Genomic DNA, 25,730 nt, shown 5'->3' on the forward strand with positions numbered 1-25,730 from the left:
TCATTGTAGATGAACATCTACACAGGTGTTACTCCTTCAATTTCATTACAAAAGGAGACGACTGCTGAATAGGTTTGCTTTGTGATGTAAACATGGACCCAGCCAGAAATGGAGAAGACCGAGTAGATTATTGTATGTGTATCAGTGGATGGTGTGTATACAAATTCTTGTATTTTGGGATTACTTAGTGCAAAAAAATAAAAATACATAAACAAATATTAACGAATTCTGCATGATGTCTGATTCATTCCAGTAACATATATTGAAATTATAAACAGAGATGTGTCCTTGTTTTACACAGGAAAACACTGTGTAATGCTACATGTTGTTAGTGTTTTTTAGGTCATTGTTTTGTGGGTGACAAAGTGTGTTTGTCGGCTGTCAACCTTTGCTAGTGTTCTGGAAGAATGAGTTTATTTGAGACCTGAATGAAGTGTTTTGGTAGTTGTAGTGCATTTTGAATGTGAAATGAACTGCTTTGCCAAGCTGAAGGTCAGTTACGGGAATTGTGTGAAGAGTTTTGCAAAAATGACCTAAGTATTGAGAAATGTGTCCTAGTGGCTGTAAAAAACTGTAAACAAATATGTAGGACTGCTTTCATATGTAGGACTGTATGAACTGTCCAATTCATATCTGACATTAACGTATAACGTATTTACAATCTTATCAAGCTGAAAAAATGAATATACAATATTATTAAATAAAAAGTCTCCCAACTTTGATCCTCTCTCCTGTAAAGTATGTTCTTATTTATTACACCTCATTTCTAGTAATTTTGATGTATGTCAAGCACTTTGTTGTTATACTGAACACAATGACATGTCCATCCATCAATCCTCTCTTTTATCCATTTTAGGGTCGGGTGGTGCGGGGTGTCCATATGAGAATCGCGCTAAAAGAATGCTTTTATTATGAAAAGTCGAAAAGGGGAAGTAGTTTGTTCAGCGCATGTGCAGAACAAATTAGTAGCAGTCGGGTTTCCGGTTCGGATTAGACAGGCTCGGTGTGTTCCGTCCCAGTAAAGAAACACAGGTGAGGTCAGGGTTAGGTCCTGGGGAGGTTAGCGGGCAGGTGTCGGTGCTCCCTGCGACTTTGTCCTCCGAACCTTCTCCGCGCAGCCGCAGACTCGCTCGGCTCGGCATCTGCGTGTCCGGCTGACGGCGGGGAAATGTCGAAGGCTGAGGTGCTGAGAGCGCTGGTGAAGCAGCGGCTCAACGCGGCCGCTGAGGAGATTTTCGCGCTTTTTGAGAGGACAATGGAGGAGTACGAGCAGGAGATCCGCCTGCACAGGAGCAGGCAGCCGGACGGACACCCTGCCGAGAGCCGGGGGGGCCCGCACGGTGGGTTACCGGAGACAGACCGGACGGCTAACACCATTGATGTGGTCGTTATTGTTATCGTCATCATCACCATTGTTGTTGTTGTTATTAATAATGACAATAATGAATGAATAATGACAATTTTTATTATTGTTATTCATGTTATTCTTTTATAATAACAACAACAAAATAACAACAATACTAATAAAAATATTACTTTTGTTATAATATTTATAGTAATAATAGTTAATATTATTTAGTTGTTGTCGTTGGAAAGGATAAGCAGCTGTTCCAGATGTTGTAAATTTTAACTAGGCAGTTTAATTGTAAGTTGGGTGCAGGTGAGATGTGTCTCCGTAGGAACAGTAACCATGGAGAATAATTTTTCTCTGGTGTTGTGGATGGAGCAGCAGCATGTTTTCACTAACGGTGCAGGTGAGTGTGTGTACCTGCAGCCCCACCTGCAGCCCCACAGGGACAGCTGTGGGGCTGCAGCTGACACCTCCCCCTCAGCACCTAAAGGAGCCACTATGGTTCAGCAGTGATGTCACCGCAGCCCCATTATTTTTCATTTAAATGATATACTGAAAGTTAACCCCCCCAAAAAGAAGACAGTAACTGTTTATGAGTAACCGTGTTACACGACACTAATCACATGACCGTGCACTCTTAGATGGACGTAACCATGGTAACTAATCCTGCTGTCTGGTCCTCTGTAACAAAACCAAAATGTCCAAAATGAACTTCATGTTTTATTCAGTCAGCCTGAAAGCAGTGAATGGGACAGACGTACTCATAGCTCCAGAGGAGCGCCCCCTGCTGGCCACGTTTGGTCTGTTGGGCTAACCAGTGCTCGTTTCCTCCCTCTGTGTCCTCCAGGGTCTCCCCTGAGCCCCACAAAGTTTACGGCGGATAAAGGAGCATCACAGGAGCAGAAGAGCCCCGGTCTGCACCGGGAGAGTCCAGAACCGCCACGAGTCAAAGATGAACATGAGGGGCTCTGGACCAATCAGCCGGGAGAGCGGCCCGGAGTGCACGAGGACCTCACCATCATTCCCGTCACCGTGAAGATTGAGGAGGAGGTGGAAGAGAGCACTCAGTCCCCCGACCTCCTTCACACCCGCAGCGAGCTCAGCAGCCGCCAGCTGCAGGCACGAGCTGGTGGAGAGGATCGAGCAGGACCAGAAGCAGCCAGAAACCTCCACCCGCAGCCTGTCAGGACTTCCTCTGACACCGGGGCCCCAGAGGACGCTCCAGTGCAGAGCGGGAAACCGCCGTCAGAGGACGCTGTGAGAGACGCGGGAAGTAACTTAGCCAAGAAACCTTACAGCTGCTCTGAGTGCGGCAAACGCTTCGGAGGCAAGAACCACCTGCAGAGCCACATGAAGAGCCACACGGGGGAGAAAACGTGCCCGTTCTGCGGCAAGAAAATCTCCAAGAGCTCCAACTTCACCACACACCTGCGCGTGCACACCGGGGAGAAGCCCTTCACCTGCTCCGTGTGCAACACGAGCTTCAGCCTGCGCAACACGCTCGTCAACCACATGAGGGTGCACGCGTGCACACCGGGGAGAAGCCCTTCACCTGCTCCGTGTGCAACACGAGCTTCAGCCTGCGCAACACGCTCGTCAACCACATGAGGGTGCACACGGGCGAGAAGCCGTTCAGCTGCTCCGTCTGCGCCAAGAAGTTCACCAACAAGGCCAACGTCATCACGCACATGGCCGTCCACTCGGAGGAGAAGCCCTTTAAGTGCAACGTGTGTGACAAAAGGTTCACGTGGCATTCGCAGGTCAAAAAGCACAAGTGCGTCGCCGAAAGCAGCAAGACGTGAACGCCGCGAGGATGACAGCTCGGCGTGGCGTCACAGCTCAGCCAGCCCGTCGCTCACCCTCGCCTGACGGTGGAATCAAAACTTCATTCAGACATCAGCAGAAACCAGCGTGTTCCTGTTTTCACTGCAAGAACGACCTCGTGACGCGGACGCCGTCGGGAATGCTGTCCGTACACCGGCAGCAGCAGCGTGTCCGCACTCTGTGTGACATCACACGCGTGGTCACACCTGCTGCAGGTGGGAGGGAGGCAGCTTCGTAACCTCCTGGATCCGACGTGCAGTCGTGCATTGCTGAGTAATTAGAGTCACGTGTTTGTCGTCCACGTCGCACATCCCCGCTGCTGATCAGCTGACTGCGGTCAGGTGACAGGCTCCTGTGAGGTGAGCTTGTGTTATTGATAAAGCATGCGTAGGATGATTGGGACTGATGCGTGATCTCGGCTCTGTGGCTCAACCAGGTGTAACCTTTGCTGAGTGACCAATCAGTGCTCTGGAAGAGAAGGAGCACGTGGGAGGAGCCAGTATGAAATACAGATCCTCAGAAACAGTTTTATACCTGCTGCTTCCCTGTTGCTGTCAAACAGTATAAAGCACTTTGACCTTCCTGTGGCCACGCCCCCACACACCTGATGTTAGCATAACTTAAACCTGATAGGTCAAACATATCCTGGTCATGTATCATTATTATTGTGTTTAGGAGAAGGCCGGCGTCTCACAGGTGTGTCACACAGTGCAGCTTCCGATGAACTCGTTAGGAGGATTAGCTCATCGCTCGGCTGATACTGAGGTTTACAGGATGTCCTTTAACTGCACGTCTTCCTCTTTGTGAGATAAATGAATATGCAAATGTAACACTGAGGGCGGCTCAGTCACCACATCAGAAACAGTATTAGCTGGACTGCTGTAGTTTAGCATGAGCGCGTCCTCACTGACGTCCACCAGATGGCAGCACTGCCTCTTGGTTTGTTTTCCAGCTGTTCTTCATTTTCTGACCTTTTGTTATTTAATAAAGAGCTGAAACGCTGACAGACTCATTTAATGTGTTGGTGTCTTTGTGGTAAATAATGTTTTAGTCTTCAGGACGTGATGATGAGTGATTTCATCATCAAACGGGTCTGAATCTGACAAACGAAGCCAGCACGTTTCTTGATTGCAGGAAACATGTTTCACCCACACTGGAGTCTCATTTGGACCCTTCATAGATTTAGTAATGTTGTAACGGCAGCACAGACATGTTTGTGCTGCCGTTAATGTGTTAGAGCTGGACTCTGCTTCAGATGATGGTGGAGGTTTCATGTTTGCGAGGATGACCATCGGGTTCCTGATGAACAAAGCGCTTCATAAGCTCCTAGGTTTCTGTCTGAAGAGTCCTCCTGGATCCAAACATCTTCCGCCCGCTGTGCCTGAACGCTCGCAGGTTCAGAAACACTTTCAGACGTCCTCTGTATGTGTGTCTACGCGTGAAACTGAGGGTCAGTGTGGTCGTGCTGGAAGGTGTACCAAGGATGTCGGAGAGGTCGCAGTGGGATCGCTGACATCATCCTTCCTGTGATTACCAAACTTCCCCCAGCTGTGGGCTTCAGGCCCGTGCAGCCATGAAGGCTCGGACGCTTCCTCGTTTGCTTGGTGATTTTCTAGAAACCCTGAAATGTGCCAGCGTTTGCAGAAAACACGGACCAGCTTCCTCTTCGGCTGTGAGTCGGAGCTGCTAGAAAGATCAGGAAACCAGAGCCGAGTCCTCAGCTGGGAACGTTGGACGCGTCCACCATGGCTCGGGTCGCCCTCCTGTGTCTGCTCGCGTCCATCGGTAAGAATTTAAGCATCTCAGCGCTGAATGTTTAATATTTTAGTCATTATAAAGGCTGAAGCTGCTGCCCTTTAGCTCTGACCCGTCCTGTTCAGAGCTCCGCTGAAGTTAACGCGAAGCAGTCGCGCTGAAGCCTGAACCAGGTTTGGGATAACCTCCAACAAACACGGGTATTTATCGGAGGTTATCCCAAACCTGGTTCATCTGCTGGAGCGTGACCATTGCTGTTACCATGGTGATCCAGCAGGTAAACAGAGGTAAAGAGAAGCCGTTGGTCTGGGCTTGTAGTCCGGCCCTCCTCAGAGCTGACCCCGCTCTCAGCTGAAGGAAGGAGCTCTGAGGAAGGTTGTAAATGTGACCTCGGAGCAGATTTACAGGAAACAAACAAACTGAAATCAGGAGTGAAAACGTGTGAAACGGATCCACTGTGGAGAGGACAGCTGGAAATGTGAACATGTTTACATAAAGTGGGTTTTGGTGCTCGGTTTTACTTTGAAAGCTTTGCTGTTTTTGCTTCCTGTGGTAAAGGTGTGGCACAGCTGTTAGTGTCAGAGGTCACGGCGGTATAATCAGCACAGCTCTGATGGTGCGTCATGTGACCTGTGTCCCTGCAGGGCGCTGCGTGGGTCAGAGGATCCTGTCAGAAAGCTCCGTGCACGCAGGTGTCGGAAGCAACGTGACGCTGAAAACGCCGATTCAGGACCTGCAGAGCTCGGCTCTGTTCTGGCACTTCAATGACGGGAAGGAGATCATAACCGTTGCCTCGGTGAGCTCCTCCACGCTCAGACTGAACACGTCCTACGAGGGCAGAGCGTGGATTAATGCAGCCAACGGCCACCTGACCCTGGGCGCGCTGACGCCGCAGGACAGCGGGGAATATATCATCACCATCGTATACAAACACGGTCAGAGCGACGCCGCAAAGACACGCCTCACGGTCTCAGGTGAGTCGTTACTGGATCCCAAATCATTTTTATTCAAACCAAACTTCATGCATCAGCCTGAAAACGTCATGCAGTCATCATCACAGCTCTGCTTCTTTATGTTGTTCATTTAGTTTGATTTTGGGTTTAACAGGGAGCCGGCACGGGGGAAATCCACGCGCTCGCTCTTCACTCGTCACATGTGGAGGCTCAGTTCTCAGCACGTACGGCCAAACCGTGTCAGGGCCAGGTGTGGCGGTCCCAGCTGCAACAATGACATGTAATGATTGGTATAAACAGGCCTGAATACTGGACAGGCGCCACTTTTCTTTCTGCTGAAAGGGGAAGTGACACCATCATATGGATGCTCTGAAATAGTCTTTGTGTTATTTTAGGAGTGTTTGTGTTTTCTCAGCATCAACACGACGGCTTTTTCAGGAACTTTCAGCTTCACTGACACACAGATTTCCTCTTTTATTGAGAGCTGACTTCCTTAGAAAAAGGGAAGTGATGCACTCAGAGACTCCTGTGAGTGAGTCACTGAGACGTCTGTCGCCCCCTGCTGTTCATAGCTGGAACAGGACTAGTTTTCTGTCTCACGTCTCTAACGGCATTTCTCTGTTCACAGCTCCACCCACCGGCACCACCCCCACGCCAGCTCTCCCTGAGCAGATCACAGGTACTCACCTGTCTGGCAGCTTTATTAATATCCTGTCAGTGCAATAAAACGTTCTGTTTATGACCCTGAAACACACACGTCCCACTCAGTGTCGTCTTCTGTGTCCAGATTACTTTGTGTCTCTGGTTGTGTGTGTGGTTGTGATCGTCGTGCTGTCGACTGGCTTCCTGCTGCTCCTCTACAGATGGATGGAGAACAGGAAAAACAGGAAATCAGATGGAAGACAGGTGGAGGTAACTCCATCAGTGTTTCTGTCAGTGTTTAACCTTGCATGACAGATTAGTGCCACTAGAGGGCAGCAAACACCAGCTGCATACATACATGTGCTGTAACTGGATGTGTTAAATATTTTCAGTTACCTGCAGCCCAGCAGAAGAGCGGAGCTCCAGGATCCACATGTGACTCCACCTATGAGACCATGACTCCAGCCCCCACAGACCAGGACCACATCTACTCCACCCTCACCGACATGCAGTACATGTCACATGTGCGATTCAGTCAGACGGACACAATTTCCTGCAAATCAGTAACATCCCAGTAAAATCCTGAAATGTTTCCATCACAAACTCATCCACAGATACGTCTGTGATGTTTATAACTGTAAACATCAGTTATAATATTTATCATTTTCAAGTTTTTTTTATTTGTGTATGTTTGTTATCACTTCAGTTTATAAGCCCCGCCTCTCTGAGCTGTGGGTGTAAATGAAGGCTAACCCCTGAACTTTGTCCTCTGTTGCTGCCGTCCCTACAGACGCTGGATTTCACATCACGTATGTTACATGATTGTCACTAATCTAATGACTTAATAACTTTTGCTACAATGTGATTAATAAAGAGGCCACTTTGACCAGCTTCACATTAAAAGGCCGTAAACAAGATTACACTAAATAATGTGTTTTGGTATCAAACATAATTAACCTTTGTATTGTAAATTCTTTACATAGCTGAATGGTTCCTGTTTAACTGTGTTTAATAGTAAAACGTTGCAATGCTTCACACTTTATCTGATTCTTGCTCCTGTGAGTGTTGCTGGTCTGTTGCCATCGTACTTACTGACCTGTGATCATCTAATCAACTAAATCCAGCTATCAGTATGAGCACTGATGCTGGATCTGTACTAGTGTGCTACGATCAATACTTTGTTTCCAAGTCCAGCATGCAGCTCACTGAACTGTGTTAAGTCAGTCATTTCTTTGGAAATAAAAAATGTACGCCACGCAGTCACTATAAAAATATCTTTTTCATGTTGGTTGTCACGTTTGTTTTATTTAAATCTAATCAACAGAAGCTGACCCGACGAGAGACAGGGACATTTATACTCAGGTCTACAAAAAACAGTTTCAAAATAAAAGCTGAAAGTATGCAAATTAATGACTGATCTCATGATCAGTGTTCTTCCCCACAGAAGCTACATTTGTGGGTTAAAGTATCAGTATTGGCATCGATGCTTATAATTGGCCGTGTATTTACCTGGTATCACATCAGTGCCAACGTTTGCAGCATCACACACAACTGTCTTACTGAGCTGGTCCTGCTGATCATTTGAAATGATCTGAGAGCAGTTACTCATGCCTGCACCTGAGCGTTACTGCCCTGGTTGGGCCCAAGGTGACGCTGACATTTATCTATTCTGTGTCCTGAGCTTTCACATGTAAGTGTACGATGTTGAACAGCTTTCTTTATTCACTCTTACCCTGTATGTGAGTCCAGAACTCTGGGCATGACACTAACCTGTGCCTACATCTTAAGTCTGAGTATCTTGGTCGAATAAAGACTGAACAGAAAAGTTCTGAAGTGCGTTTTCGGTCTTTGGTGTTCAGCCCTCGTGTTTTTGAATGTGTCCTGATGGCTTTAAATTTAGAAAAACTCTTAGAATGAAAAGCAAATAATTCATAATTCCCAAAAACATCTCAAAAACAAACTGAGACATTTAATATTTCCTCAATATTTCTGACTCATTTTAAATTTGATTTCAGCAACACGTCTTAAAGTTGACTTGAGGGGAAAAAAAGGCTGAAAAAAAGAGGTGGAGCAGCAGCTGACCGGGTTATTTTCAGCAGGTCCGTCACATGATCAAGTATAAAAACATCATCAGTTGTTCACCAATGTGCAAAAACCTGCATCTACAGACTGTGGAACAGTCTCAGAATAATGTTCCTCACTGTGATCTACAGAACATCATATCCTCAACGTCCTCACAGATCCTGGAGGAATCTCTGTGCGCAGGGTCGACTCTGGGATGAAATCAGTGCATCAGGACTTCCAGACATCAGCGTATGCGAGCAGCTCGGCGTGCCGCCCACACCTGCAGGTTACAGCTTCATCACTCAGAGAAGAAGCCACATGATGATGGACACATGATGGAGAAACTATCTCCTCTGGACTAAAACTGATCTGAGGTCAGAGAGAACCTCGTGTACACATCTGTCTGGAGCTGCTGTGTCTCATGTCTTCAGCGTGTCTCTGCGTCATCACTGATTCTGGATCTGTTCACAGCTCCGCCCACCTGGACCACACCCACCTCAGGTCTGTTTGTTTTAATCAATCTTTCCTATGACTGTTTGACGTCCCACTCAGCATCGTCTTCTTCTGTGTCCAGATTACTTTGTGTCTCTGGTTGTGTGTGTGGTTGTGATCGTCGTGCTGTCGGCTGGTTTCCTGCTGCTCCTCTACAGATGGATGGAGAACAGGAAAAACAGGAAATCAGATGGAAGACAGGTGGAGGTAACTCCATCAGTGTTTCTGTCAGAGTTTTTTTTTTTTTTTATTTAACCTTTATTTAACCAGGAATGACCTGTTGAGATCAAAAACCTCTTTTTCAAGGGAGTCCTGGCCAAGAGGCAGCACATTTCCAAACAAATACATACGAACAAACAAAGTTAAAATTACACAAAACAATTACACATTATTGAGGCAGCCTGTAGGCCTTTGAGTTTAGTTTTAAAAACATTTAAAGACAACAGTTCAGTCAGTTTCCAGTCTTTCTGTTCCACGAAAAAGGCGCAGAGTGGACAAAGGCTTTCTTACCCAGCTCTGTGTGGACAAGGGGAACAGACAACAGCAGCTGATCATTTGAACGTAAGGAGTAAGAACCACTATTTGTCCTTGTGACCAAAGTACAAATATAAGGAGGCAGCAATCCTAGCATAGCTTTGTAAATAAAAGTGTACCAGTGCCCCTGTCTTCTAATGGCCAAAGAAGGCCATTTTACTCTTAAGTACAAGTCACAGTGATGGGTCAGATATCTACAGTTGGTAATAAACCTCAAGGAAGCATGACACATCGTGTCCAACATTAGAAGACATGAAGAAGAAGCGTTCATATACAGAATGTCACCATAATCTAACACAGATAAAAAGGTTGCAGTGACAAGACGTTTTTTTACTGCAAAAGAAAAACGAAGTTTAAGTCTCAGTTTCTTTACTAGTCTCTCTATATGTGGTTTAAAGGTGAAGGAGTCATCAATCCAGACACCAAGGTATTTATATTCATGAACTATCTCTATGACAACAACATTAACCTTGCATGACAGATTAGTGCCACTAGAGGGCAGCAAACACCAGCTGCATACATACATGTGCTGTAACTGGATGTGTTAAATATTTTCAGTTACCTGCAGCCCAGCAGAAGAGCGGAGCTCCAGGATCCACATGTGACTCCACCTATGAGACCATGACTCCAGCCCCCACAGACCAGGACCACATCTACTCCACCCTCACCGACACACAGCACACACTTTGCTAATGCTCAGCAAACCACAGGATGATATTTGATAGTCTGTACATAATAAAAGAAACAGATCTGTCTGCATCAGCGAGCTTTGGTTGAAACAGCTGACACAGCTCCAGTGTTTGTGTCCTGTCTCAAGAAAACAAACGTTTTGGTCCCTGATTAACCGAGCTGCATTCAGTCCTTTCTGAGGACTACATTCCTCCGTACGTGTTGATAATCTGGAATTTCAGCAACTGAGAGAAACATCCTGCCAATCCTGGCACTTAACAGCGTACACTATGTTACTCTGTTTGTGTCGGGGGACCCGATCCTTGCTTAAAGTGTGATGCTAAATAAAGTGCTTTTAATAAAGTGAAAGGTGTGCTGCTAAAGTGCTATATAGATTATAATATAAATGACAGTAAGGGAGTCCTCCTCCTTACGAGGAGAAATCTGCTCTCTTTCTAGTCCCTGTCAGGACTCTTGCTGCAGCATTTTGGATTAGCTGAAGGCTTTTCAGGGAGTTTTTTGGACATCCTGATAATAATGAATTACAGTCGTCCAGCCTGGAAGTAATAAATGCATGAACTAGTTTTTCAGCGTCACTCTGAGACAGGATATTTCTAATTTTAGAGATGTTGCACAAATGGAAGAAAGCAGTCTTACATATTTGTTTAATATGTGCGTTGAAATGTGTCCATATTTCTAGAAATGAGAGCTGCTCCATCCAAAGTGGGATGGATGCCGTCTCTCCTAACAAGACCAGGTTTCCTCCAGAAGGTTTGCCAATTATCTATGAAGCCCACATCGTTTCTGGGACACCACTCAGACAGCCAGCAGTTTAAGGAGAACATGCAGCTAAACATGTCACTGCTGGTCTGATTGGGGACCAGAGGAAACGACAGAGACTCAGCCAGTAGTTTTCAGGTTCCCTCAGTGTCGTCTGCTCTGGCCTCTGGATGACAATTCACTACTGTGACTAGTGTCACGTTTCCCAGAACACAATCTGCAATAACCAATTCAATTCAATTTTATTTATATAGAGCCAAATCACAACATAAGTCGCCTCAAGGCGCTTCATAGATACAGAGAAAAACCCAACAATCATATGAGCCCCTATGAGCAGCACTTTGGCAACAGTGGGAAGGAAAAACTCCCTTTTAACAGGAAGAAACCTCCTGCAGAACCAGGCTCAGGGAGGGGCGGGGCCATCTGCTGCGACCGGTTGGGGTGAGAGAAGGAAGACAGGATAAAAGACATGCTGTGAAAGAGACCACAGTTTGTTCCTCAGTGGTGAAAAGAAACGAGATATGAATATAGATCATAGTGGTGTAGATTGTGCTGGTTCTTACAATGAAGGGCCCTCAGCCAAAAACACCCATCCTTCCATTCACACAGTCAGTTTAACGGTTTAGTGAAGACTGAGTGAGAAGGGTCTCGATCTCTGTGTTGCTGGTAACCATGAGGTGGTGTGTGCTGCATATAGATGTGGTCAGATAGCTGTGGTTCATTGGCACAGGAAGTGACAGCGTCACAGCAGCAGTTATTTTTCACTCTGTTACCAGACTACATAAAGTCTGATGGTTTTAGCAGCACGGTGGTTAGCACTGTTACTGCACAGCAAGAAGGTCCTGAGCTCAGTTCCACCATCATCTTTCTGTGTGGAGTTTGCATGTTCTCCCCGTGTTTGCGTGGGTTCCCTCCGGGTACTCCGGCTTCCTCCCACCGTCCAAAGACATGCAGCTTGTGGGGATAGGTTAATCGGATAATCCAAATTGTCACTAGGTGTGAATGTGAGTGAATATGAGTGTGAATGGTTGTCTGTCCCTGTGTGTTGGCCCTGCGACAGACTGGCGACCTGTCCAGGGTGTACCCCGCCTCTCGCCCTATGACAGCTGGGATAGGCTCCAGCGCCCCCCGCGACCCTGAAAAGGATAAGCGAATGGATGGATGGATGGTTTTAGCAGCAGATGACTGCTGACTGTCAAAGATCAGAAAAAGGAAACACTGTGTTTTACATTTTGTTCCAAAACAGAAACAGAAGCCATGATTTCTCATGAAGACACATTTTATTCACAGAGCACAGAAAACATGTAATGTTTGAATGTTTGCTTTGTTTATGTTAACAGTCTTAATATGTGCTCACTTTGGATTTGATGGCAGCAGCATGTGTCTGAGGAAAAGAACTCAGTGGTTCTGAAGAGAAACAGCTCTCAGCTAATCTGGTCCACTGGCAGCAGGTCAGTCACATGACTGGAAGTTGAAAGAGGATCTTAGAGGCGGTTTGTCAGAAGTAAAGATGTGCAGAGGCAAGCTGTGAACAGAACAACGTCCCTCACTGTAAAACGTTGTTGTGTCCATATACTGCTGCATTTTGTTCTGTATGTTTTTCTCCGGTGATCCTGTGTGTGTGTTAATGCCTGCTGAAACCACAGCACAAATACTGTTTCTTCTCCCACATGTTTGCACTGAGCAAGAGATGCTCTGTATCTCACTGCACTGCTGTGATAAGAAAGGCATTCTAGAGGCCTTCATACCCACACGATGCACCTTGCCCGTATCAGGCTGAACTGCTTTTTCCTTCAGAGCTGCTTTAAAATTTCATGGCTGAGATTTGTTCCACCCCAAAGACGGACCGAGAACGTAGCAGAGAGTGTTTTGTCTTTTTTAATTGGGAAGAGGCTGTTTCTCCGTTCCTCAGTAAAGCTTTGGATACGCTCTTTCCTTGTCTGCACAACTATGCCACGGTGTTGCCCTGGGCAACAAACCACATTTCACATTATGTGTTCTGAATATGGGATATATTAGGGTGACCAACCGTCCTCTTACCCCCGGACATGTCCACTTTTCACGTTCTATCCAGGCGTCCGGGGGGACTGATAAAAATGTCTGGGCTTTCCTGTATTCTGACAGAGGGCCCAAGCATTTCACTACATATCGTACTGTGTATGACTGTGTACGTGACAAATAAAATTTGAATTTGTGAGACATCATCCCCGAACTGCTGCTTTGTGAGTGCTTGTTCTGCGCTCACAGGCGGGACTGACAACGCGCAGCAACGCGCCTAATGATGTTTAAAAGATCCCAAAGTGCAAGTGCATCTTATCAGACGAACTGCAAAAGAAATTTTCCTCGTACCGACCATAGCTTTACAGACCGATGGTTATGTTGTTGCTGTTGTTGTTGTTTTTGTAACGGTATAAACAATGAAAGGTGTTGGATTGGCCAGATGCAGGTCGATGTGTAAAAATAACTCGGTTGTTTGGTGGTGGCTATGGTGGAGCTTCCACAGAGGCCAGCAGGTGGATGAGGGAAGGGGAGGCAGGAGCAGAGACCTGAGGCAGCCGCCAGTCCGAGTGTCAGGTGAACTGAACTTCAGGTAAGAAGTTATGACCTGCAGTTCATCTGGGTCAGATATAAACCAAGTTTAGTTTATTTTCGTTGTGCTGACTTTTTACAGTCAGTTACAATAACTCGTACTGCGTACTAGCTAGCATGATGGAGTTTCTATACAGCTGGGTGGTGCTATGATGTTACTGATGGTGTTATGATGTCGGTTTGGATATGTGGTGAGAGGGAAACATGAAGGTGAAACCAGGAGATGTCCTTACTGAATCATCAGAGCTGTGATGGAGAAACAGGTTCACCTTTTAGGTCACATGGATGAGTTGAAGTTATGAACTGTTTCTGAGAGACAAATAACACCAGGATCCTTTTCTAAGCAGCTGACAGCTGGTAACTGTGCCGGGGCGGGTCTAGCAAAGTGTTGCCAGGGGGCCAGGTAGAGCATTAACAATATCTCGCTTTTATTAAATTATTATCTGAATCTTACAACCAAAGTGGTCATATGATGTAAAATGTATAGAAATCATACATAAACCAACAAGACTGTACATCACTGTCACAACAGCGTTCGTTTTCATTCAAAGGCTTTATGGCTTCTCCTGTAATACCTGCTGGGCCGGTCTCTAGTCAAAATGCCCGGGTCAATTGTTTGTCCCAGTCCAGCCCTCATACCGACCCAATACTGGTAATTTTTCTTATGCAGATGAGCCATTATTTCTGTATCACTATTTAATTCCAGAGGATATTTTGTTTTGCACTTGTTGACTTGTAAAACCTATATGACATATTTTATTTCATAATTCATTAACCGCACAGAGGTGTCGTTTAAATATGTTAAATATGTTTCTTTAAGCAAGTTCTTCATGACTGAGCTAAGTGTCCTTATTTTTGTAAATCAAAATATGGTCACCCTAGGATATATACAAGTTTACCCTTTTGAATAAGGTCATAGAAAACACTTCAATGCATTGCAAAGGTAAACTGTGTTGGACTCGGCCCTGGCGTAATGCGGACACACTTCTGTGTAATGAATTCTGCCTGCTTCCTGTTCACTTCCACAAAGTTTCATGCAGGTGTTAGTGTGATCATTGCAGCTGATAGCGCAGCTCCACGTTGAGTGTCTCTCCACTGAGTGGAAGCATCGCCTCACTGAACTGCAGGTCCACTTTCTTTGTGAGTCTATTCAACCACAGTTATGGTTAGAGATGGGCTAACTCATACGTGTCTGACATGCCTTTGATGCGTTACACATGATGCATTCATCCAACGTTCATTTCATAACATCCGCAGATGCTGTTTGATTTCCAGGAAACGACTCTAACAGTAAAGTCACGAGTTATATCCACTTTATTAGGAATCACTCAGTGTCCAAAAACACCAGAAACAAACACAAGAACCCCCAAAGTAAAGACACACCGTGAGCACAGGGGGCCGGGGGACAGCAGAAGACCGCGCTCGGTGGTCTCAGAGGTAAGGTGTGTGTGTGGGGGGGTGCACCTGAGCGCGGAGGTGGGAGGGTTTAAATCTAAACTCTTTAAGAAACAGGAAGAGTGACGCAGGGCGGGCTGCATATAAATAGGGAGTCTGCGTGTGCGCGTTCACCTTTGGGTGTATCCCTCTAACAGCAGCAGGTACTGCCGCGTCTCCTCCGTGTCTCTCTGCTGGGAACACTTGAACCGTCCGGATGGATCCGCTCTCCCTGAAGTCGCTCCTGCTCCTGCTCCTGCTGCCGCTGCTCGGTAAGAGGATTAAGCTCCGAGCGCTCCGTGCGCTCCGCTGCTTCATGAGCTTTTCGTAGTTTTACTGTGTGCACATGTTCTCCCTGACTCTCGTTATTATTATTATTATTGTCTAATGTGCCTCTGTGGGCTGTTCTCTGCAGGATGCTGCGTGGAGCAGGGCATTCTGCCCGAAGGTCCCGTGTCTGCACTTGTGGGGGGAAATGTCACCCTGAAAACTACGATTACAAGCCAGAATATCGACGTCATAACCTGGATTTTCAATAACCTAAATGGTGTGGCTACATTTGTTGGTGGAAATTTGAGAGTGACTGCAGCTTACACGGGGAGAGTTTCGCTTAACCCCACCGACGGCTCCTTGACCCTGTCCGCCCTGAAGCCTGGGGACAGCGGGGACTATACCGTCACTGTGATAACATCTGATACCACTCTAGCCGGAGAGACTAAACTTCAGGTGGTCGGTGAGTAGTAATGTGTGCCATACCTGTGCGGTTACCTGCAGAGGTGTGGCTTCAGACAAATGGAAGCTTGTGAGACTGCAGCAGTGCGGAGCTGATCACGGTGAGGAACAGACTGCTGTACGTGACCACCTCCTCCCTGTGTTTCATTAGTCGCTTCGAACCAACAACCCAGCAGTGCTGGCGCGATTATTAAATACAGAAAGTGTCTTCGTGTAGTTTGGGGCTTATAACGTACCCACGGGACAGCTGCCCGTAAAATGCCCACTTTTCTAAATTCAGTTTGGTTGGGATTTAGCTGCGAGCCACGCCTGCTTATCCCTGCAGTCTGGAGGAGGAAAAGTTTGCTTTGTCACAGGTGAACGCGACACTGCCGGTGCGCGAGCTCCTTTACAACTCTGTTCATTTCAAATAACCAGCAGTGTGTGAGGGCGTGGCTCGTGACGCTGCACCTTCCAGTCAGTGTGGCCGTGTGTACTCAGCTGCGTGATTTGAGTGTCAGGGTTACAGTTAGGTTATGGTTTAGGCCCAGGGTTAGGGTCAGGGGCTGGGGAGAGCATTAGGTCAGTTAGACGTCCCCACGAAGATGTGAAAACACGTGTGTGTGTGTGTGTGTGTGTGTGTGTGTGTGTGTGTGTGTGTGTGTGTGTGTGTGTGTGTGTGTGTGTCAGCTCTGATGCTCTGACCTCACATTCAAAAACAAGGTGTGTCCTTCAGCAGCTGCTGGAGACCCAAACCAGCATAAGGAGGAGAGTAAGGCTGACAGTCACCACAGCAGCGCTGCTCGTGTTGCTCTGCAGCTGCTCGATGATGAGGATGTGATAACAAGAAGGAGCAGAGTGTGTGGTGCACAGACAGTGTGGATGTGTGGTGGATGCTTGATGTTCTCCTCATGGCTGGAGCTCTGTTGTGAGTGGAGGTGGGTTACAAAGCAGCTTGCAGGTGCAGCAGCAGCTGTGGGCTGGCTTAGAGAGCTTGGCTTCATACTGATCTGTGCGCTAGATTGTAAAGTAGCAGCATCATTAGGTGATGTGAGCTGGCTGTAACTATGACAAACCTCCAACAGGAACATCCTGCCACTCAGCCTGCCAGCATGCCTACAGGCTCTTATTTTGGAGGTCACGTTAGAGAAGACTAACTTGATTGCTGTTACGGGGACATAAAAGCTGCATGTGTAGAATCACCAGTGAAATCAGAGAAACACAAACAGCTTCCTTCATGTTAGCTGTGCCCTCATGTCTCTCTGTCTCCTGTACCTCTGCTGACCAATAATACTCTAGTTATTATGGATCTATATCATGTGCTGGTTTTGTTGCCTGATAAAATCAGTAAAGCAGTTTCTGGAGTAATTACACAAATTCAAATATCCACACCCACTGACTCTCTTTGCACCAGAGTGGATCTTTAATGTTCCTGTGGATCAGTCAGCTTATCTGTTATCAGCCAAACGATCCTAGAACAGTAATCTCAAAGTAGCGATGGTGTGAAGCTCCTGAAGGCCGACTGGTTTCCACTCCTTTGCGTTCCCACACACCCACTGTTGCTTAATCACCAGTGAACAGTAGCTCCAGGATTACTGCAAACGAGTCGAGCCGGTTGCTTCTGTTTCTCTTTCGTCTTCATCACGATTTCAGAGCACAATTGTATGAAGAGAAGCCGGCCTGCGCCGCTGGCTGCTCATTTGTAGTAGGATTTCACAAATAAAGATGCTGATTAATTTTAATCTGTGGAAATATTCGCCTTAACACACCCTGACACAGTCCCAAACTAGTGCAAGGCCTGAGCAGGCTCGACCCAATCAAACCTGTGTCCTTCACAACCAATTAGAAAAGGAAGTAATGTTTTATGTTTGTCCTCTGAGTCGGCCTCCCCTCTCTGAGAGCCAAAGGCAGCAGGCAGTGCTAGTAGACCTCGCTGAGATCCCCAACCTGCTCTAACTCGCACACAGAGGCTGCTTTAACTCTGCTCAGCTTTTATGGCGATGCTTACTTGGTTAGTCATCATCTACAAACGAGGAGGTGATGCAAACGTTGGCCTTAAACCAACAATCCAGCAGTGCTTAATCTGCTTCTGCACCGTCCATAAGGCCCTCATTCAAAGGAGAAACGATGTAGCTGGGTGTGTTTAGCTCATTTCTGCCAGACAAAAAGGTGTGGAGTATTCAGAGAAAGGACAAAATGTAAAATAACAATTCATTCTTGGAAGCTGCGAGGAGAAAAATCCTTAAAAAATCAGAAAGAACGTTTGTGCTCATGCTGTCCTCTGCTGCTGTGTTGGTTCCTCCCTGCAGAGCCCGTCTCCAACGTGGACATCAAGTCCAACGTCCCTGATGCCATTGAATACAACAGCACTGTGATTCTTACCTGCAGCGCTATAGGCTCCTCGCTCAGCTTCAAATGGATCAACGGCAGCGTGCCCATCGTGGTCGACGGCACGCGCATCACAGAGATAAAGGTCAGTTCAACCCTGATTGTTTCTGCGTTGTTTGATGTGAATCTTTGGGTCGGTGTTTCACTTCTACCTGAGTCATCCTCATTGTTTGTCTTCTGTCCTCGGGTTTGTATCGCAGACGAACTCGTCCAGCGTGCTGACCATCAAAAATGTTCTGAGGACGGACCTGGTGGGTCCGATCTACTGCACAGCATCTAACTCGCTGACAACGAAATCTACCACCACCCCTTTCAACCTCACCGTCTACTGTAAGTACTGCAGCCGGACTGCATGACACCGTTCAGAGCACAATACCAGAGGCTTTTAGTCTGGGTGTTACTCGGCAGACATGCAGCAAACGCAACAGGAAGTGTAGCAGAGAATCCGCCGAGTTTCTGCAGATGTGGAAGCACGGCTGAGGTTGCATCCTCGCAGCAGACGGTTTCAGCTGCTCAGCCCCGTCAGGTCTGTGCTCAGCTCTTAGAAAGCTGGAAGCTGGCCGTGGAAGTCAGCGAGCGTTGGATGTGTAAGGAGGTGTTTTTGTCCCCAGAGGGGGAAACTGGAACTGTAATACACACCTGCTGTTCCACAAAAACTGCAGTTTTCTTGGAAAGACGTCCTCGGCTGCTGACGTGTCGTGACATGAAAGCCGTGGGCTTATTTTCCCGCTCATCTCGTGACCTCCCGTCTATCACCGACCTCGCATCAAAACACAGATTAACACAAATTCTAGTTTGGCAGATTGCCACAAAAGTCCCGACTGCAGTTTTCTGAAAGATGAGCCGTCGTCATTTAACGACTGCGCGCTCATCACCGCCCTGGAGCAGATATCTAATGGCAGACTGCGTTGTGATTACAAACAGGAATTGGTTGCAAAACTGGCTTTACATTATAAAAGATATAATGCAGCAGCAGCAACATCAGTGGACCCACACAGCAGCAGCTCCCAGAGGTGGGACCAAGTCATTGTTTTGCAAGTCTCAAGTAAGTCTCAAGTCTTTATCCTCAAGTCTCAAGTCAGTAATGTCAGGCAAGTCCGAGTCAAGTCACAAGTCTGAAACTTTGAATTTCAAGTCCTTTCGAGTCTTTAAAAAAAAACGAAAAAATAATGTTGCAGTTATGCTAAATGTAAATATTAGACCATGTAATTTTAAAATCTGTGTTTTTCTCAACACATGACAAAATAGTGAACTTAGAAAATATACACAAATTGTGAAATTGCACCTCTTTAAAATGCAGCTCAATTAAACCTAGCTCCAAGAATAATTTTCACCGACAGTTCTGAGATAAGCTGCATGTTATTCTTGGATGCGGTTGTAGGACCGGCTTTAAAATCGCATGACAAAAATATCATACATATTAAAAAAAACTGTATCACCAACGTAGCCTGGATAACATTTGCTAGTTAGATGAAGTCAGCTATCTCATCTTAGCATATTTATATGCATATTTATAATCATACGGTTCTTGGAGTGAGTGCATACACTCATGAAGTTTAGTAACTTCAGGTCACTGCAACAAGCCCAGGTACAGTTTACCGACGGATGGGTGCAGGACCTTGAAATGCACCGTGTAGAACGAAAGACCATCGTACGTATCATAAGTTTACCAGTCTCACAAATCGTCGTCATAAATACACATTCGTTAACAGTTTATTAATAGGACCTTTGAGCTCAACGGTAATTAATTAGTAGTGGAAATAATTTCTGGTAGCATCACAGAAATGTAGCAGTGACAATAATACTGTATGCTGTAATCGTACTGGGCAATTAGTGATACAAAAAACCTGTTTTATCCTGTGAATAAAAGTATATGTTTTTGTCAGTGTACCATAATAACAGAAGCGAAACGCAATATTGTGTCAGGACAATTCACTATTTATGCACAATAAACACAATAAATAAAGGAGCATAGCGCGACCATTTCTGTTCTTGCTTGTAACCTATATCACCAATTATGTTAAGAAAAATGACGCATTAACTACAACAGCAGACTGACCTTCGTGTAAATGCTTGGAGCAGACTAACCTGTGAGCTGGAGTGTTCTGGGACGTTATATTTGATCTTTGAATGGCTGCAATCCAGGCCATCCGTCGCGTCTTTGTTACTTCGGAAACATGGCTCGAACAATTTCTCTTCAACGACGTAATCCGATAACAACCGATCTCTTTACCCGTCGGCTTCCCGTGGCTGTCATGCGACCGGCTATTGCAGTTAATAATACAACAGCTTCTTGACATTTTTGTGTTTCTTTTTATCGCTGTATAGCTGATTTTAATTGAAAGCCTGCGTGCGCTAGTACCGCTTGCCACGAGTTCCCAGAATCCTTTGCGGTTCTACCCGTGAATGACGTCACATTTTCAATCTCTATATAATATGCATGTTAAATTTTATATTTGGGGTGAAATATCAAGTCTTTTCAAGTAAACCGGTTCAAGTCCAATTCAAGTCCCAAGTCATTGGTGTAAAAGTCCAAGTCAAGTCACAAGTCTTAGAACATTTTTTCAAGTCAAGTCTAAAGTCATAAAATTAATGACTCGAGTCACATGACTTGGACTCGAGTCTGACTCGAGTCCAAGTCATGTGACTCGAGTCCACACCTCTGGCAGCTCCTCCCTTTAGCACGAGTGAAAACACATAAAGGAGCGTTTAATGGATAAGAAGCAGGTTCCATTCCTATTTTCCTCTTTCAAAGTAATCAAAAGCACTTTGGGAACCTTCAGCCCTCAGAACTCATACTAATAATAAAACGCCACATTTAAACGTATCATTTAGTACAGGGGGAGGAGCTACAGAGAACGTGCCTTACCACTGTGGAGTCCATGCAACTGTGGCTGGGAACCCCCACACATGCAACATGTTTACTAGCGGTGTCCCACTGATTAGTGCCCCACTGTAACAGTGACATGTGGAACCTTAGTATTACACAAATTCCATTTAAATAATAACAAATCAAATATATGCAGTGGTATCTCAGCTACACGTGCAAACGCTCGCTGCCCTCACATTTGTGTTTCCCAAAGAGCGAGCTCAGCTGTGAGGGGGACCTGCTGTTTCAGGGCTCTCTGATGCATACTCTTAATGCTGGCATGTTTCGTGACACCTGCATATTTAGCATTCCTGTACAGGTATTTCCTGTTAGCTGTGGCAGTTGGACAGTTAGCCCGGTCTTTACTCTTACATTGTTTGTAACGTTGCACCTGAATGAGCGAATGAGCTCCACACCTGCCGCACAACAAAGGTCAAACATGAGTCAGGCCCGGTCGGTCCTTCACACCCCGGCATTTAAAGTCCTCAGTAAGCACAGAGGTGTCACTGCTGGGTGAGACGTGACCATTGCTACTCACACACGCAGGCATGTGTGTGTTTGTGTGTTTGCACGGCGCGCCCTCTCAGTCTGTGCTAACCACACTGTGTACACACTTCCACTCCTGCATGACTAACCTGAGAGGCAGCGAAAAGCCACAGCGACTGCTGCTGAACTCTGTTATTAATTAATATGAAGCTGACGGCTTCATCGGGTCTGGAAGGAACTCCCAGTTAGCCATGGGGGCGAAATCTGTTTCTCTACAAGCCTGGAAAAGCTGTTCTTGTAGAGCTGGAGTCACAACGAGCAAATATATGCTGGACTGTGTTCACTGTGGTGTTTTAAAGGAAAACAATCAACCATATGGAGTTTGTTCTAAAGCAGTAGTTTGTCTCAGGCCTGGACGACTGTGCTTGATTTGTTAGCTCGTTATTCCTGCAGGTCTACTAAGCGATGAAGATGAGGTGAGATGAGTTTTACTGGTGGGGAAAAGAGAACTTCATTATAATCTCTGAGCACTAATTATCAAACAATAAGGGAAAGTAAGTAAAAGGGAATTATTGCAGTCATTCTGTATTAATGTCACATGAAAGGATGTAGTCACTGACTCCACCCATCACGTTTCTGCTGCTGCCATCTTGGCGATTAGAGCTGCTGGTTTGTCAGTCGGTTTAATGATGAAGTACAAACTGTTTACAGTCATGTTGCACTCCCCCTCTCCACAGACGGACCTGATGATGTCACCATCACGCCTGCAAATCCACCCAAGTTCATCCAGGCTGGTTCCACGTTCAACCTGACCTGCTCGGCCAGCTCCCTGCCGCCCGCCTCCTTCACGTGGTACTATAACGGGATGAGGATCGAGACTTCCAGCTCCGTCCTCACTCTGGATATGATCAAAGGGTACACGGAGGCGGCTAACTACACCTGTCGGGCTGAAAATCCCAAGAGCAAACGCAGCGTCCCTTCCCCGGCTGTTTCCTTCACCATTATGGGTGAGTGACGTGGCTGAGTGGGGTCATTGTACACAGCAAAATCTCCAGTGTTAAATTAACACTTTTGACAGTGTTACATGTTTAAAAGTAACCTAGCCAGTTTTGAAGATCAAGAATGGCTGACACTGAGCAGTGCTGATTTTCTTACACTGGAAAATAATACTGAAGGACTCCTGCTCTTTTCTCTGTCCGAGGCTTTTAAAGGATGAGTCATAATAAGTGCTCGTGACCTTCGTCACAGTTTTCACCTGTGAGGTGTTGAAACGTTGTGCTAACAGAAAATGTGAGTCGTCTGTCATTACAGCCCAGGACTCGTTTTCTTCATGTTTTTCAAAGATGTTGTTTTCAAGCTGGCTGTGCTGTGGGGCTGGCAGACCTGTGAGAAACCTGCTGGGTTGGAGGCCGGTTTCATGTTTGTGCCCTGAGGAGTTTCTCTTTGTTGATGACGGAGGGTTCTCGCGGGCTGAAACGATAAACTGTAGCCTAAAGCGTAAAAATCACAAACGTTATAGCAGCTGCTAGGCCACGCTTGTGTTAGTCTTAGTGAATTAAAAATGGACATCATTGATTATAAGCCTTCAAATCATAGACAAGCCCCCAAATGATCATAAAATGACTCAAGATTACTGAGACGATGAAACTAACATAACAGAAACACCTGAGAGGGCTGATGGCAGGCCGATGAAAAAGAGGCGGAGCCTGTTGGTGCTCTTATCAGTGGAAAGCAAACGGTAAAGAGAGCCTGAACTACAAGAGAGAGAATGAAAGGTTAGCCCCATTCTTCTCCCTCAGTTGGATGTTTCTTCTTCCCTTACTTTGGGATCATGTCAGTTTGAGTACACGGAGTTCAAAGTTTTAGAATTCCTACAATTATGCTCATTTTTAATAGCTTTAAATGTCCGAGTTAAGGATTCAAGCATCAGGTTTCTTAGTTTGTCGAAGCCTCCAACCTCCACAGAGGTCACGATGCTCACAAAACAGACTTTAATTGGCTGCCGCAGCCGTCGTGTACCGCCCAATCACAGGACAACCTACCTGGAGGTGTGGAGTGAGAACGTGTTTGTTTAGCAGGCGACGTGGCTCTAATCAGAAACCCTGTGCAGTTGCATTGTGGGACGTGTTGGATCCAGCTTGCCGCTCACTGGTTCATGAGGTTTTGGCATTCGGCCATCGGCGTCTTTTGTTTTTGAAATCAGACGTTACTAAGACACGGAGGCAAAGGCATGCTCACGCTGTTGCAGCATGTCAGTCAAAGGCCTGCCACGCCCTGACTCTATTGTCTGTTTCTGCTGAACGAGACCGTAAGTTAGAAAACGAACATCATGTTGTTACTGGTAAGACTTCAAACTCGCTCCTAAGACAGAAGCATCTCAGGAATTTGCTCTGCCGAGGTTGTAAATCAGGCGCAGAGTGGGGTCATTTTCTCAGACATGCTCACACCTGGACTATCCTGACTGTATTTACAGTCCTTACTGCACTTTGATCACTTCTTTATGTATCTTTAATAATTGATGTAATATGTGCCAGAAAATAGAATGATCACAGTAAAATCAGAATAATAAACACAGGAAGACCGTTATCATCCTTGTGTCTCCCTTTAATTTTCCTAGAGGGAATCTCGAGTGTTGAAATCATCGGTCCGACTGGTGACCTCATCGCCAGCAACAGCACGGCAAACCTCAGCTGCCAGGCGACGGGGGGCACTGTGGGGAAGGTAGACTGGCTGAAAGATGGTAAACCTCTTGGGCCTTCCAGCCCTCGTGTGGTTTTTGCCGCTGATGAAAGTTCTGTACTGATCAGCCCGCTGCAGAAGGACGACAACGGAAGGTTCACCTGTCGGGTCAGCAACGCCGTCAGCAGCAAAGAAGCCCACTACAACATGCGGGTCGTCTGTAAGTGTTTGCTTTGCTGAGATACTCGAACATGTGTGTGGGGCTGTATGCATTCATGTGCCTGTGTTTGACACAGTGTTAGTCAGACAGTAGAGGTCCTGCACACGCCTCACTCACTGTCCCATCCACGGCAGGTATAAATATGAGACAGTAAGCTCAGCTCCAGCAACAAAGACGTGCCATTTTTAAATTCACTGTCGTTATTTCCAAAGAATATCGTGATGTAATACCTTGGACTGTGTTCTTTCACTATCCGGTGCTTAATTTAAGAGTCTTCTGTCAGTAACCTTCCAGTGTCTGTGTATCGAGAGCATATGTTTCTAATCAGGTAGTACCACCTTTAATTACACCTGCAAAAGGCTTTTTACATGAGCCAACTGAAAAATGTCCCTGAATCAGAAGTGAGGTTTGCTCATAACCAACGTTCCCTCTAAGCTGCGCGCGTGCGCAATTGCGCACTGCTGGCACGGCCTCTGCACAGAAAATCTGCACTGCGCACAAAAAAACTAACCTGAAGTGAAAAATAACATTAAAACTTCAACAATCCTGTTCTGCAGTGTGAGTCAGTGACTGGCTGCTCCCGTATGGGATCAGAACGATGCCACCTTATCCCACAGTCCAGCCAACGATGCGATTCACATTCGTATATACGCAGCTAATCAGCGTGGCTGACAGGCTATGACAGCGTCCTTATGTGCCGGTGTTTTAGCAAAGCGGCTGATGTGGAGTGAAGCCACGTTAATGACAACGTGTACAACCATTGGAGCTGTGAGCAGGACAGACGGAACAACTGACGGACAAAGTGTGGACTTTATACCAGTTTTTAAATTGTGTTGATCGGCCACGTAAAACCAGAGTTATGATAAAATATCTGCAATGTTTGGTTTTCTTCCTGAATACTGTCGTTGTTTATATTTACTGCGGGAAGAAACGGTAAAAACGGCGTTTTATAAGGAAAACGCTCGAAAGCCTGTGAGCAAAGACAACACCAACCCCCCACCCTTTCCTATTCGTCCAAAAAAGTACCATGTCGACCAATCAAAACATGGCATCTAGTTGTTAAGAAATGGGGGAAGTTTTAGGAGTGACGGCGTGTTTGAGACGTTTAGCGCAAATCTTGTGTAGTCAGTGTGTAGTCAGTGTGTAGTCGGTGTGTAGTTAGTGTGTAGTCAGTGTGTAGTCAGTGTGTAGTCGGTGTGTAGTCGGTGTGTAGTCGGTGTGTAGTCAGTGTGTAGTGTAGTCAGTAGTGTTGTTGTGTGTGTCAGAACAATGAGGCGACTGCTGAGTGTT

The 25,730-nt window shown here is 46.2% G+C and overlaps 3 protein-coding genes and 1 long non-coding RNA gene across 5 annotated transcripts in view; all 4 read left to right on the forward strand.

Annotated features, from left to right (window-relative positions):
- The first annotated feature begins 952 nt into the window (after positions 1–952).
- Positions 953–4,187, forward strand: LOC113015018 (uncharacterized). Its single transcript, XM_080295919.1, has 3 exons — positions 953–1,340; positions 2,199–2,811; positions 2,904–4,187. Exons 1-3 carry the CDS (start codon positions 1,169–1,171, stop codon positions 3,151–3,153), a joined length of 1,035 nt encoding a protein of 344 aa, XP_080152045.1. The 5' UTR covers positions 953–1,168; the 3' UTR covers positions 3,154–4,187.
- A 603-nt stretch (positions 4,188–4,790) lies between these two features.
- Positions 4,791–7,808, forward strand: LOC113015019 (uncharacterized). Of its 2 annotated transcripts, XM_026156909.2 has the most exons (6): positions 4,791–4,960; positions 5,575–5,904; positions 6,038–6,163; positions 6,512–6,562; positions 6,671–6,795; positions 6,918–7,808. In XM_026156909.2, the coding sequence occupies exons 1-6, from the start codon at positions 4,921–4,923 to the stop codon at positions 7,101–7,103; spliced, it is 858 nt and encodes a 285-aa protein (XP_026012694.2). In that variant the 5' UTR covers positions 4,791–4,920; the 3' UTR covers positions 7,104–7,808. The 2 variants fall into 2 exon arrangements, with proteins under 2 accessions (XP_026012694.2, XP_026012695.2); XM_026156910.2 differs by lacking the exon at positions 6,038–6,163.
- A 721-nt stretch (positions 7,809–8,529) lies between these two features.
- Positions 8,530–10,405, forward strand: LOC145423445 (uncharacterized). Its single transcript, XR_013904489.1, has 4 exons — positions 8,530–8,624; positions 8,739–9,090; positions 9,164–9,288; positions 10,174–10,405. It is a non-coding gene; the product is annotated as an uncharacterized LOC145423445 (long non-coding RNA).
- Positions 10,406–15,019: 4,614 nt separating this feature from the next.
- LOC113014725 (cell adhesion molecule CEACAM5-like) overlaps positions 15,020–25,730 on the forward strand; it is a 20,153-nt gene continuing 9,442 nt past the window's right edge. The window contains exons 1-6 of the mRNA XM_026156438.2: positions 15,020–15,359; positions 15,503–15,820; positions 18,108–18,271; positions 18,387–18,516; positions 22,279–22,548; positions 24,159–24,440. Coding sequence (XP_026012223.2) covers positions 15,305–15,359; positions 15,503–15,820; positions 18,108–18,271; positions 18,387–18,516; positions 22,279–22,548; positions 24,159–24,440 — 1,219 coding nt within the window. The 5' untranslated portion in view covers positions 15,020–15,304. The remainder of the gene's footprint in view (positions 15,360–15,502; positions 15,821–18,107; positions 18,272–18,386; positions 18,517–22,278; positions 22,549–24,158; positions 24,441–25,730) is intronic.

The sequence above is a fragment of the Astatotilapia calliptera genome, chromosome 22, assembly GCF_964374335.1.
Source record: "Astatotilapia calliptera chromosome 22, fAstCal68.1, whole genome shotgun sequence".
Taxonomy (NCBI): domain Eukaryota; kingdom Metazoa; phylum Chordata; class Actinopteri; order Cichliformes; family Cichlidae; genus Astatotilapia; species Astatotilapia calliptera.

What these genes read in the sequence shown, in the direction of transcription:
- LOC113015018 (XM_080295919.1), top strand. Translation starts at nt 1,169, where the DNA reads ATGTCGAAGGCTGAGGTGCTGAGAGCGCTGGTGAAGCAGCGGCTCAAC. An exon ending in GAGCCGGGGGGGCCCGCACG is followed by an intron (nt 1,341 to 2,198) that starts GTGGGTTACCGG and finishes TGTGTCCTCCAG; the next exon opens with GGTCTCCCCTGAGCCCCACA. An exon ending in ACCGGGGAGAAGCCCTTCAC is followed by an intron (nt 2,812 to 2,903) that starts CTGCTCCGTGTG and finishes GAAGCCCTTCAC; the next exon opens with CTGCTCCGTGTGCAACACGA.
- LOC113015019 (XM_026156909.2), top strand. Translation starts at nt 4,921, where the DNA reads ATGGCTCGGGTCGCCCTCCTGTGTCTGCTCGCGTCCATCG. An exon ending in GACACGCCTCACGGTCTCAG is followed by an intron (nt 5,905 to 6,037) that starts GTGAGTCGTTAC and finishes TGGGTTTAACAG; the next exon opens with GGAGCCGGCACGGGGGAAAT. An exon ending in CAGATGGAAGACAGGTGGAG is followed by an intron (nt 6,796 to 6,917) that starts GTAACTCCATCA and finishes AAATATTTTCAG; the next exon opens with TTACCTGCAGCCCAGCAGAA.